The 14364-nt window shown below is 42.6% G+C and overlaps 1 protein-coding gene across 19 annotated transcripts in view; it reads left to right on the top strand.

The window, feature by feature from the left end:
• MYCBP2 (MYC binding protein 2) overlaps positions 1 to 14364 on the top strand; it is a 304231-nt gene that overhangs the window by 81181 nt on the left and 208686 nt on the right. For all 19 annotated transcript variants that reach the window (XM_068267884.1, XM_068267883.1, XM_068267882.1 and 16 more), the window contains exon 3: positions 7372 to 7587. In XM_068267884.1, the coding sequence (XP_068123985.1) occupies positions 7372 to 7587 (216 nt within the window). The remainder of the gene's footprint in view (positions 1 to 7371; positions 7588 to 14364) is intronic.

Below are 14364 nucleotides of genomic sequence, written 5' to 3'. Positions count from 1 at the left end.
ATAGTACTTCAGTGGTTCCAATCCTTCTTGAGTGACAGAACCCACAAAGTGTCTATGGTGCCCTTCCTGTCCACCCCTGTAACACTTAAGTATGGGGTGCCCCAGGGCTCAATCCTCTCTCCCCTGCTTTTCACGATTTACATGCTACCGTTGGGAAAACTAATCCAAAAACATGGCCTGACATACCACTGCTATGCAGACGACACCCAACTATATCTTTCCTTCAAGCCTGGTGTGACAGACCCAACTCTAACTATAAACGCCTGCTTACGTGAACTACAGCAATGGATGAATGACAACTGGCTGAAACTAAATGCAGACAAAACTGAAGTCCTTCTGATTGGAAGGCAGAGCATGATAACAAAACAACTTAACTTGCAGTCTTCACCACTGGGAATAGGAGGCACGGATCTACGCAGCTCTGATCATGTGCGTAGCCTGGGAGTTCTAATTGATGGGGATTTAAACTTCAGAACTCAAATCTCTGCTGTGGTGAAATCATCCTATTTTCACCTAAAGAACATTGCAAAAATCAAGCACCTCATACCCCCAGAAGATCTGCCAACCTTAGTCCACGCCTTCATCACATCCCGACTGGACTACTGCAATGCTCTCTACACTGGCCTTCCAAAAAAGGCCTTGTACCGCCTACAGCTGATACAGAATACTGCTGCCAGACTGCTAACCAACCAACCCCGTCACTGCCACATAACGCCAGTCCTGCATTCCCTTCACTGGCTACCTATAGAATGGAGGGTCCTATTCAAGATCGGCCTACTGACATTTAAATCCCTGAATAATCTAGGCCCTGGATACATGAAAGATATGTTACAGCTGCGTAGCAATCCCCGCATTCTCAGATCCACAGGTTCTAATAATCTAGTCATACCCAGAGTCCACTTAGAAACTTTTGGTCCCAGAGCCTTCTGTCATGCTGCCCCTACGTTTTGGAACTCCTTACCTCAACAGATCAGGACAGCCCCATCCCTGGACGTGTTTAAATCCAGACTGAAAACCCACCTGTTCAGTCTGGCATTTGCAGAAATATAAACTTTTGTTGTGTGAATACTTCATCCTACTAATTACTGAATCTGAGAGAGCCTAAGCGCTTTGAGTCCTATGGGAGAAAAGCGCTATAGAAATGTTATTGTATTGTATTATTGTATTGGTTTGGGTTCAGTACACACTGCACACACTGAATTTACATCACTTGATCATTGCATGATCATTAAGGCAATATTACTAGGAGTACTGAAAATACATGCTGCTTGGCTATAGCTGAGCAGCATGTGCTGTCTAAAGATGAGGTAGACCGGGCAGTGCACAAGCGAGCAGCATCCAGAGGGTAGGCAAGTATGACAAATTCAAAATGAAAAAATACACTGAACTGCAGGTGTCAATGGGTGAAAGCAAATAGCCACCAGAATGCAGAAACCTGAAAAAAAATATTTCAAATTGGGTCACTCAAGTTCAGGCCAAACTGTTCTCATAAGCAGAACCAAACACAGCTGCCAATGTCCCAGTGACTTTTCAGAGGGTCTGTCTGCACTTTCCACATTTGCTCCTGTCCAGCATTACAATTTTTGCATGAGGCAGTCCCTAGGATCTTCCTCAGCCCTCTGTTTCCACCATACCTTCTGAGCTGCTCTATTACTAGTATAGTTGCCCCTGAATTTATTTTGTTTACAATGCTATTCAGTGTTCTCCCCAGGCTCTTTTAGCCGGGTGCTCCACCCGGCTAGATTTGGTGACCACCCGGCTGTCATCGGCTCACCTTCTCACCTCCTCCTATGCTGTAAGCAGATTTGCCCTGCATTTTCATCTCGCCCCACCCGGCTGCTTTTTCATGCCACCCGGCTGGAAAAAAAATCTGGGGAGAACACTGCTATTACTTTATACGTAGTCTCTTGGTTATTTATTTTTGTATTTTGTTAGGGTCCTTTTACACTTAATCAGTTGCTCTGTTATAACTGAAAGAAAACTGATTTTCAAAGTAATGCCCATGTTTTCCTGTGGCACCGTTCACATTTAATGCGGTTTAACTGAAATCTTCTTCCCAATGCATTGCTATGGAAAAAAGTGTACTAACGCACACCAACTGATTAAAGAGACTCTGAAGCGAGCCTGAAAGCATGTCATTACTGTAAAGCACTATAGATAGTGCTAAACCGCCGCATTCCCACGGCAAAATGAGGTGTTTATACCCCCAAATCCCCTCTGCAAACTCGGGGGAGCGCTTCCTGATGAGGCAGAGCTTAGCGCTGTAGCTCTGCCTCTTGGTGCGTCAATCCCCGCTGATCGCCGCCTCTCCCCGCCCCTTTCAATCTTCCTACACAGAGAGGGCTGGGGAGAGGCGGAGATCTGCGCGGCGATTGACGTGCATGGAGGCAGATCTGCAGCTCAAAGCTCTGCCTCCATGAGCAGCAAAATCCACGACCAAGAAAGTAGTGGATTGTGCAGAGGGGATTTGGGGGTATAAACCGCTCGTTTTGCCGTGGGGATGCGGCGGTTTAGCTCTATCTATAGTGCTTTACAGTAATATGATTTAAGACTCACTTCAGTCTCTTTAAGTGTAAACGGGGCCTTAATGAATGTGTTTTTTAGCAAATGAATTCAGAAGGATATAGGCTTGGTTGTAGATTTTACACCTAAAATATAACTGCATCCTAATTCAGATTGGCAGTGACAGGCCAATATAATGATGATCCTAACATTTGTATAGCGCTTTTCTCCTGTTGGACTCCAAGCGCTCAAGAGCTGCAGCTGCTGGCAGGGTAGTGTAAGCTTCCTAGCCAGTAGTTCTTTGCCTTGTTCCCAAAAGCAGATGACCTCTTCACAAGTTTTAGTAGTGATGAAATGCATTGGACATTGCATTGAAGAATCAATGGACAAACTATACAGCCCTGGAGGATAGTGTTGCAATTTAGGGACAGTATGGGCTGCTTTCGACTGGCAGCGTTTTGCTATTTGTTTCCAATAGCTTGTGTTTACTGCTGGAAAAAGGTACTGACTTGCCATTGGAGAATCTACTCGATGTCCTTTCCTTGGGTAGCATAACTTTGCTAGCTGCAGACCTATTAACTGCTCTATTGTTACCCTGTTTCCCTGAAAATAAGCACTACCCTGAAAATAAACCCTAGCTGGAATTTTGAGCATGCTTGATGTATAAACCCTACCCCTGAAATATGCCCTAGTGGAAGTTGGAGTAGGCAGCCAGCAAGCAGGGGCACAGCTGTGCAGTGCAAATTGGGCACTGGTCCTGTCATCCCAGTACACAGCAAGGTTATCAGCTGTGTGCAGGGATGTCAGGGCAGGTGCCTGATCAGTACAGTAGCATAACTTTAAATCCAGGAACACCGTACAAAGGAACAGGAAATGTTCTACTGAGACACTTCCAGATAGAAAAATATGACATCCCCTGAAAATAAGCCGTAGCACATCTTCTGGAATGAGAATTGATAGGAGTGTCTTATTTTTGTGAAAACACGATAGTTGACTGGTTCTGCTAGTTGCTGGTTACAGAGCAGTGAATCAGTTTACAGCAGTATGCCAGCTAATTGAAGTGCGTTTGGACTACTCCTTGCAATACCTAGCGAGCTAACATCCATATTGTGTGCTAGTACAATAACCTGCAACTGGCACTAAGAATTTTCTTTTGTCTGCAGTGGCATCTTAAAATGGGGATTAATTCGTAATGCAATTTTACATGCGTGGTGAGACATTTTAAAGCCCATTTATAAGTACATTAGCAGGTTTAAAGGAATACTATCCATACCTAAGTGTTCTAAAATGACAAGGTACAAATGTACACTAAGTCGATATGTAAACGGTTTCCTTTTCATGCTGAGGCCACCTTCACAGTAGGCAACACCCAAAAAAGTTGCACCGCAACTCTATGCCCCGTTATCGTCGCATACAGGCAATGAAAATTATGCTTCCAGGTCTTTACTGAGCATGTGCAAACAGTGCAACACAGTTAATAACTTGTATAACGCACAGCATGCAGCACTTTCTAATAATGCTACACGTTACACACAAACGCAAAGTGTGCACTGTGAATGTTGCACAGACTTAGTATTGCTGTGCGTTAGTCCACGTTAAAATATTTTCTAACGTGCGACTTTAATGTCGCACTGTGAAAGAGGCCTAAATATCAGAGGCAAAAGCTCTAATTCATTGTGTGTAGGATTTAGCTCTATTGGGACAAATCATTCGCAAAGGGGTGTCTGTTTCAGTGCACAGCCAGTGTTTTTTTGCATATCAGACTACAGAGTATTTTTCCCTGAAAGCAAAAAACAAGTATGAAAAGCTATGGTGTCAGACAATTACATGTTTAAAACAAGTTAAATTTCCTCTGCTCTTTTGCAGACAGCTCAGAAACATGCAGCTTCTGAGAGCTTTCCCTCACACAGAGTTAAGGGGCCCATACACTGGTCGATTTCAGCCATCGATCAATTCTTTCAAATTCCCCATTTGATCGATTTGTGGCCAATTTCGATCGATTTGATCTATCTGACAGGATGGAAAATCTAGGTCGATCTGCTGCTGGCAGCAGATCAATGGCCCATAGAGTTGCATTCGATCTAATGGTCCAATAATTCATTTAAATCGATTTCCAATAGATTTCATTCTGAATTTCAAATCTCATTTCATTCTGAAATCTATTGGAAATATGTTCCTAGTGAGTGGCACACATCAGATTCCTGTCAGATTGGACTTGACATGCATCTGCCAGAAATCTATCTGATGGTCGAATCTGCTGCAAATCTATAAGTGTGTGGCCACCTTTAACTGATACTGTGAGGGAAACCCCCCTCCCTCATTGTTCCCTCTCCTGTCAGATTAAGGGCCCTTTTCCACCAGCGCGTTTGCGCTGGCTGAATCGCAAAAACGCAAACCGCTAGCGATTTTACAATCGCTACGGTTTGCTTTTTAACATAGGAATCGCGGTAGGTAATTTCCACTACCGCGATTCGTTTTTTACTTGATCGCGATCGCGCCGCGGAGCGACTTTTGCCTAGATTTTGCTATGCAGTGCATAGCATAGCAAAATCGCGGCCGCGAACGCCGGGGAATCGGCGGTAATTGCGATTCAGCAAAAGCTAGCGTTCAGCGTGAACGCTAGCGATTGCTAGTGGAAAAGGGCCCTAAAGCAGACTGCCATCAGTTCAGAGTGAAAGGAATTTGTTACAGTAAACGAGATAAGCAAATGTAATGTATACATCATTATTTACCAACACTTCAGGAACTTTTCAAACTCAGGTTAAAAAAACACATGTTAAGGTAGCCATACACTGGTCGATTTGCCATCAGGATCGAATCTGATCAGAGAGGGATCGTATGGCTGCCTTTACTGCAGATTGTGATCGGTTTCATGCTGAAATCGATTCACAATCTGTGAAGCTACTGCTGCCGCTGCCCCCCAGGCCCCGGCATACATTACCTCCTCCAGCCGGCGCGTGTCCCCTGGTCTCCACTGTCTTCACCGTGCTCGGCTCCTCCAGCTTCACTGAACCTCCTGCCGGGGAAGTTTAAACAGTAGAGGGCGCTCTACTTTTTAAACATCCTGCCGGGACATGAAGTTCAGTGCAGCTGGAAGAGCCGAGCACTGAGAAGACAGTGGAGACCAGGGGACACGCGCCGGCCGGAGCAGGTAATGTATTGCCGCGTCGGGCATTTGAACGCCGCTATCGACGCACTCCCGACCCGCCGGCGATCGAGCGAAATCTTCCGCACAGACGGCTCGACGGGAACGATTGATTTTGCCCGGAAATCGATCGTTCTCTCAGCGTTTGCGCAACGATCAGTGATCGAATCTGCTGTATATCGGCGGGAAAATCGTTAGGTGTATGTGCCCCTTTAATCGATAGGGTCTCTAAGTATATTGACCGTTTAGTTCAAATCTGAAAGCGGCTTCTACTGTGGAAAGAATTTGTTGGCCTGTAGCTCTGGGAGAGTCGCAAGGGGGAACAGCAACCACTGGAATTATTGAGGAGAAACGGGCAGGAGGACCTTTACCTCACAAAAGGCTGCTTGGTTAGTCAGTCTTGTCATTTCTGAAAATGACAGATCACTCATCTATAAATGTCTTGTTCCTGACTGCTGATATTAAAATAAGCACATCTTCAGTATGTACTAATGTTCCAAGAATTTCCTTCAAGTACTGATGATTCTCAACTAAGGTTGATGGTCAGGGTTGCCTCTGGCAATAATCTAGCATGAGTACAGTGCCCCTTAATGCCTTGACGAGGGATCACATTGGCAGACATCTTGGTCAAGCACAGGCTGCAGTTATTGTGCTACTCGCCTGCCTGCTCCGTTGTACGTGATATCTGCCCTCATTTCCCCTCCACAGCAACAGCTAGATGCTAGCTTGCAGACTAACATTGCTTCTTTAAAGGGGAACTGAAGTAAGCGGTAAACGGAGGCTGCCACATTTATTTCATTTTAATCAATACTAGTTGCCTGGCAGCCCTGCTGATCCTCTGCCTCTAATACTATTAGCCATAGCCCCTGAACAAGCATGCAGCAGATCAATTGTTTCAGACTTTAAAGTCAGATCTGACAAGACTAGCTGCATGCTTATTTCTGGTGTTATTCAGATACCACTGCAGAGAAATAGACCAGCAGGGCTGCCAGGCAACTGGTATTGATTAAAAGGAAATAAATATGACAGCCTCCGTATACCTCTTACCTCAGTTCCCCTTTAAAGAACTCTGCTAAAACTGTCACCCAAGGGTTCGAGTCCTGATCCCTGCGGGCGGCAATGCTTGTGTTTTAGAGGATTCAGACTTGCTGTAAGCACAGGGCCTTTGGGACTTGCTTACATGCATGCATTGCTTGTCCTTGCCATCTATCCTGGATCATTTAAAATACTGGTGATTCTGAGAACTCTGTGCTATACTATATTAAATAAGGTATGGGCTGAACCTTTTGCATATGACCCAATTAAAACTTTAAGGACACCTAGTGAGAGGAATATGGAGCCTGCCATAATTTCTTCCTTTTTAGAGTGCATTGCTTAGCTATAGGCCCTGAACAAGCATGCAGATCAGATGCTTTCAGACTGATGTTTGGCTGAATTTATCATATGCTTGTTTTAGGTGTGTGATGCAGACACTACTGCAGCCAAAGAGATCAGCAGGACTGCCAGGCAACTGGTATCCTTCAAAAGAAAATAAATATGGTAACCTCCATATACCTCTCGGTTCAGTTGTCCTTCAGTAATTCTACAAATGCTAAACTTCTGAGGCCCTAAATGTTTGTTGATTTGTAGTGTTGCATTTTTTAAGAATAAGTAGGGGTCTGTTACTTTGCAGTGCTCTTACAACCTAGACTGTAAACAATCTGAATTTTATTTTTTTCTCTTAGGGCGACAACCTGGAAAATGCTCTTTTTGTACCGGACCTCAAGCTTCACAGTAACCCTTCAGCATTCAATGTTTATTGCAATGTACGTCACTGTGTCTTGGAGTCGCAGAGAAAAGAAGCCTCCCTTTTATTGTCCTCTAAGAACTCTGTGCAGAGCGGAGAGTCAGACAGCGATGAAGAAGAGGAGTCCAAAGAGCCAACAACTAAGCTTCCAAAGGTTAGTAGTACCAGGGCTAATTTTTACCATTGAAAAATATAAGACTACTTTAGTAGGATCCGTACTGCATCATTTTACCTTGATGTGAAGTGTTCTGATAAAAATGGAAGCTACACTGATTATGGTAAATATTGGAAGCACTTGCTAACTGTTGTGTTTAGGTCTTTCTTTTGCCATCAAAAACCTACTGATTTGTTGATGTATGAACGCCGCAAAACTTCTCAAGAAATTCTGAGTATCTGGAACCATGATGTTTTAGGGTGGAAGTCTTTTTAAAGCCCAAATAAACACAAAATTGGGCAAGGCAAAGCCTGGAGGGAATTCTGTTCTTTGTGTACTGCTATTCAAACTGAAAAATCCATTGGGTAACTATTCTTGCTGCACCTCTCCAGACTCTCATCTGCCATTGTCATGTTACTAGAGATTAAGGATGAGCGAGCAGTTTTGTGAGAAGTGACACTGTACCTACTCTTTTAGAAGGGGGCCAGGGCAGAGAGACTTAGGGTAACTTACCCAGATGTCCACATCTTGCTGAGGCACTGCACTTTATGCTCTATTCTACCTTCTGCTTCACAGCCCAAACTTCTGCTGTTTTTGCTGTGAAACAGGAAATGTTGAGAGTATAAAGCTCAGTAGTAAGAAGCGGAGCATTCTAAAGAGTATTTTTTTTTTGTTCTTGTGTATTCCCAACAGCCTGTGCTAGTGTAACATGTTGGGTTGTCCCCCCCCCCCCCCCCCCCCCCCTCAGTCTAATTGATCCTCTTGTTCTGTTCGCCCTCCCAAAGTGATTTTACTTTTTTCGAGAAAAGTAATCCATATCGGAAAATCACATTGGATTTAGCAAACATTTTTTGGTATTGTCTATGGAAAGAGACAAATGTATATACATATTCTTCCCAGTACAGTGAGTATTTAATTTGTCTGTTTCTGATTGCTGCAGGTGATTACTCCTTCAGAGTTGCATTTGCTTCCTGCTAACAAGTGAAGTTGCTTGTGCTGGAAGAGGGAAGTTTTAACTTGGCAGTCAGTACTTTACAGAGAAAACTGAAATATATTGATTGTATGCTTATAAGAAATGCTATGAGTATTCAAATTTGGATGTAAACTAAAATACAAAGCTATTTTTTAATATTACTCCTAATAGAGAACTCCCAAGATTACTCCTGCTCAGTGACTGGCATTCCTTTCCAGGGACATAAATGACTTACATATTCACTTACTGAGCAGAAGCGATGCATCATGGGAGTTCCTTGCTTACATAAAGCTGGATAATTGCAAATGCCTTATGATTTAAGAAGGCACACTTATTTAAGTGTTTGTAAATCTATCGATAGACTGAAGTTACTTACCTCTGTCTTTGTATTTTGTATATTTTATATTTAAAGGGAAGTTAAAGTGAGTGGCATATGGAGGCTACCATATTTGTTTCCTTTTCAACAATACCAGTTGCCTGGCAGTCCTGCTGATCCTCCGCCTTTGATACTTTTAGCCATAGACTCTGTACAGGCATATGCAGATCCAATGTTTCTATCAAAAAATCTGACTAGATAAGCTGCATGCTTGTTTCAAATATGTGATTCAGATACTACTAATGCTGGAAATGAATATGACGGTCTCCATATCCCTCTCTTTAGGTTCCCTTTAAGCAGTACTTTTTTGTGTTGGTTGGTATTAATGGTAAACCTTATTTCAGCTTGCTCACGTGTACAAAGTTATCCTACATGGTGTCTTGCAGAAACTGTAATGTGGGGATGACCACGTTTACTGCCTGTTAATACATAAATTCAGGTGTGGGAAAAGGAGTACACACGCTAAATGGGTCTCGGAATACACATGCTAGATGGTTCTCGACAGAGGCAGATTTTTGGGCCTTTTCTGCCAAGAATCTAGCACGTGTTCAGTGGCCCTAATTTATCTGAGAGATCTGGACTGCCTGATCATCTGAGCACTAGCCAAGACTATTCTCCTTTTGACCCTCTCCTTCTTGTCATGCATTGCACCATTGTCCCTCTGCCCTCTAGCAACAGAAGGCTAACAACGTGTCAGAACTGTGCCCTGAACTATTACCTGAGTAATCGAGTCCCGATCCCTGGGGTCAACCGTAATTGTGCTCCTACTCTGTACAACTATTTACTCAGCAGCAAGCTGAAATTCATTATTCCACATAGCATTGAAGAGTCAAACATTAGTCTTGCAAAGAAGTGCAATTTCATCTTATCATTTTTGGAAATTTATCCTCCTCCACCTGCACACCAGGCGCCCTATGCAATTCACAAACGCGCCAGTGATGAGCGAGTTTGTTCTTTATTCAAGTAGTTTTCGCATCGATGCTATCGTCCTTTATAGATGTGAACTTTTCACCTGCTCTGAGCAGATGAAAAGTCCTCTCCCCAATGTCCCATGAGATGCTTTTGACATCAGGGAGCCTCCTTTACTAATGAAGCTCCAGATACCCAGGATTTAACAGTGTAAAGGGAGTCGGTTCTGACCTGTTTAACAGTGTAAAAAAAAGAAAAAAAATTAAATAGAAAAATACCCTTGCCGGTCCCGCTGATTGCTCACTGTTCCTGTCTGCTGGACCCGCCGTGACCTCCGCCGCTGACATCCTCCGTGGCACTGTATAAAGTAAGAAACAAACATGGGGGTACAGAATAATAGACAATGATGTACAGGGCTGCGGAGTCGGAGCAATTTTTGGGTACCTGGAGTTGGGAGAAAATCCACTGACTCCGACTCCTAATGAATTTAAACTGTAATTCAAATAGAAAATATGATGTTATATTTCTCAGATAATGGTCATCCTAAATAATTTATATATACAGTAATAGCTGTGCTTAGTCCACAAAAATGAAATAAACCAATCAAAAAATTGTTACTTGTGCTGCTTCAATAAAGCAGTCCCCGTATTGTTAGTCAGATATACATATCTGATTGTGACTGTATATATGATGTGTACACAGGAATCTTCTATATACTAAATAACATCCATGTTGTAAGAATAAAGCCTGATGTGTAGCCGTGTCACTAATAGAGATGGTCAATGAGATGGAAATAATTCTGCGTTGATGCGGATTTATGCAAATGTATGCACTCCCTTTTCTCATGAAATCAAATAATTTAATATGTTAAAATTTTGTTTTGGTGACTACATATTGAAGGGTACCTGAGACGGATGAATAGAAAAGTTTACTACATACCTGGGGCTTCCTCCAGCCCCTTTCAAGCTAATCAGCCCCTTACTGTCGTCCTCAGCCACCTGAATCTTCTGCTATGAGTCCCGGTAATTCAGCCAGTCAGTGCAGTCTGGCTGCGTGCAGCTCTCACAGCCAGGAGCATTCTGTACCTGTGTAATAATGCTGTGCAGGTGTGGTACGCTCCCGGCGGCGGAGTGTGTGCATGCGCACTACTACGCCAGACTGGCTCAATTACCTGGACCCATAGCAGAAGATCCAGGTGGCGGAGGACAGCGAGGGACTGATTAGCCTGAAGGGGGCTAGGGGAAGCCCCAGGTATGTATAAAACGTTCATCTGTCTCAGGTTTACTTTGTTACTCAGTAGTATTATACTCTACATATGCACTCCCCACAGAGCTGCAGGAGAATGTTGTGCACATTGAACACAGAGGTGTTGTCTGTCACCCATAAACCTGGTTCAGATTGTACATGAAGAATGTGTAATAGAGGAAGAATTGCCTCATTCTCCTGCAGAGTACCTGCACATCACTCTTACATGTACCCACAGTCACATTGCCTAGGGCCTGATCGATGTTCTTCCGGTCTACAAGTACTCTTACCAAGGACTAGTTTTAGTCTATGACTAAAAGTATTAGAGGCAGAAGAGCCACCGGATATCTAGGTAACTAGTATTGTTTAAAAGGGAATAAATATGGCTGCCTCTATATCCCTCTTACTTCAGTTGACTTTTAAAATTCCTAAATTTTGCAGTTAAGAGATGCATTTTATGTTACATACTTTCAATCAACAAGATTGTAATATGCAAATTAGAAAAGTCGGAGTTGGTGGAATCCTAACCTGAGGAGTCAGTCGGTTGATTTTTGTACCGACTCCACAGCCCTGGTGATATACACCAACATACAAAATACCGTATATTCCGGTGTATAAGACGACTGGGTGTATAAGACGACCCCCCAACACATACACCAAATAAAAAAAAATCATATACTGGTGCTGTACTGTACGTGGTACCCAGTATATAGTCAATTGACTGGTTGGATTGGTCAACTCTCCCTGTCTCCCTGTTTATCAGAGCAGTATGGAAGAATAGATCGCGCTGTGCCCATAAAATATGCCTCCTTCACCCTTCTGGCCCACCCTTGTATCCTATTTACCTCCCTCTCTGCCTCTCAGATCTCACACATATGCGCCTGCGCCGCTTCACTACAGTCCTCAGCAGCAAGATCTGAGAGACGGCAACAGGATGGGGGTATCACCCGGCATCAATGATACCTGGCGTATAAGACGACCCCCAACTTTTCAGAAGATTTTCAAGGGTTAAAAAGTAGTCTTATACGCAGGAATATACAGTACATAGTTGGTACAAAATACAGAATCAGTATAAAGTACAGAATTAATATGACTAAATGTGTAACAAAATCCAAAACACAATCCGGTGACAGAGCTCTGCCCTTGTGAGCTTACAATCAAAATTATCCTGATTCTCATTGAATAAATGGGGAACCCCAGTTGGAGATTCAAAGATGCTTCTGCTGGGGCTCCCAGTAAGAGTAGGATGGCGGTGGAGGTCACGGCAGGCCCCGCGGGCAGCATTGAATGATAGGTAAGAGCAAAGAGCAGCTGGCTCTTTCAATGGGTGCGTGTCCATCTCCCCAGGGAGTGAGGTAACAGTGGTGCTGAAGGACAGCTCCATGGCACAAATGGCTCACTCCCCATTGCTCGGCTCACAGGAGCATCACTCAGGAAAATACCTAGTATTCTCCTGAGTTATGCTCTTAAAGTGTAATTGTCGGGCATAAAATCAAAAATTATTTATTTATCTGGTAAACAATTTATCCGGGTGCTAACCAGGCAATCCAAAAGTTAAAATCACGATTACTTTTCTTGTTGATGAATGATCATTCCCCAGTTTACCTGCCTCTTATTTGGTACACACAAAATTTGGTACACAAAAAGGAAGTTTCAGGACATGCTGGCTTTTTTGCTTCTCTAGTAGAGATGTAGAAGTAGAGAAGCAAAAGATGACAACCCAGCATGCCGTGCAACTTCCTTTTTGTGTACCAAATTAGTCAGGTAAACTGGAGAATTATTATTTATCAACAAGAAAAATAATAGATTTTAACTTTTGGATTGCCTGGTTAGCATACTTATTACTTGTTTACCAGATAAAAATAAATGATTTTTTATTTCATACCCGACAGTTACACTTTAAAGCGGAATATAACCCAGCATTTCATCTTTGCTCTAAAACATTATTTACAGCATATTACATGCAACCAGCATTTTTTTGTAATTAGACCAGCATTCCAAAGGTCACACACAGGGCTTGAAAGTTCACTGTAGTGAAATGTGGATGCATCCAAAGTTGTAGATTGTTATCTTGTGTTTACTTAAATGTATCAAGTGAGGAATGTGACACATTCTTTGACTGTGTAGAAGCAGCTCGACACAGACAGTCAAAGCATGTCTGCCTTCACTAAATAATGAATAAAAACCGTTCTTAATAAAATGCAAAGTCAGCTCACAAAACAAAAACTGTACTTTTGGGAACCTATAATATCTAAATGAATAATACTTATGCACAAATGCAAATATGATAACCGTATGGCATATAAAAAGTAGGAAAACCTGTTTTTATTGAATTATGTCAGGGTTTTAAACCGCTTTAATGCTACAACATTACTCATGTGAAACTGGCAATTAAATTTGCTGGTAAATCCTGAGCAATGTGAGGTGATAAGAAGCTCTCACGTTTTGAGCTTTTTATCATCTCGAATTGCATTTGGCCCCAGATTTCTGTCAATCACTGCTTCTTTCAGCAGACTTTAGTTTAGTGATATTAAGCAGACCAGCTTTTAGCATTTTCTTGTTTTGACGTTCCTAACTAGGCTCTTTAATTCTTCCTCGGTTTCATCCTTCAGAGAGGTATCTTCGCCATATTTCAGATTAATATACCTGCCCGCTTTAATTCCAGCATGTGACTCATCCAAACCAGTTACCGTACATATTTGGCATGCAAGTTAAATAAGGAGACTATATGCAATCTTGTCGCACTCCTTTACCAGTTGTGAATCAGTCCGTTCTGTTCTATAGTCAGTTCTGTCGCTTCTTGGTTCGCATATCGATTCCTCACAAAGCAAACGAGTTGTCATGATATACCCATTTACATGAGTATCTGCCACAGTATCATGATCCACACAGTCAAAAGCTTTTGAATAGTCAGAGAAAGCAATAGAATTCCAGAAGAGTGTCTACTTTTGCATTGTTTTCCATAGAATGCTACTCGTGTAGCTTTGCTTTTCATCAAAGGGAGTGGGATTACCCATAGTTTTGCCTAAGAACACTACCTCTGCATAAATAGGAGACGTTTCTTTTTTAGGACATTTTCATACTAACAATCCAGGCACAATTTAGTGTTGATCTGTGCAGTTTCCAGTGCGATAGAGCAGTGTTTCTCAACATTTTATTGGTATGTACCCCTTCTAAAGCCCTTTACTAACCAAGTACCCCCATAGCATAGTAAACATTATCACAAGTACCCCTTGACAAATATATATTTAATCATAGTACATTATAATTGATT

The sequence above is a fragment of the Hyperolius riggenbachi genome, chromosome 2 (assembly GCF_040937935.1).
Source record: "Hyperolius riggenbachi isolate aHypRig1 chromosome 2, aHypRig1.pri, whole genome shotgun sequence".
Taxonomy (NCBI): domain Eukaryota; kingdom Metazoa; phylum Chordata; class Amphibia; order Anura; family Hyperoliidae; genus Hyperolius; species Hyperolius riggenbachi.
Note: the sequence above shows the minus strand (reverse complement) of the source record. Positions and strands in the feature narration are given on the sequence as shown.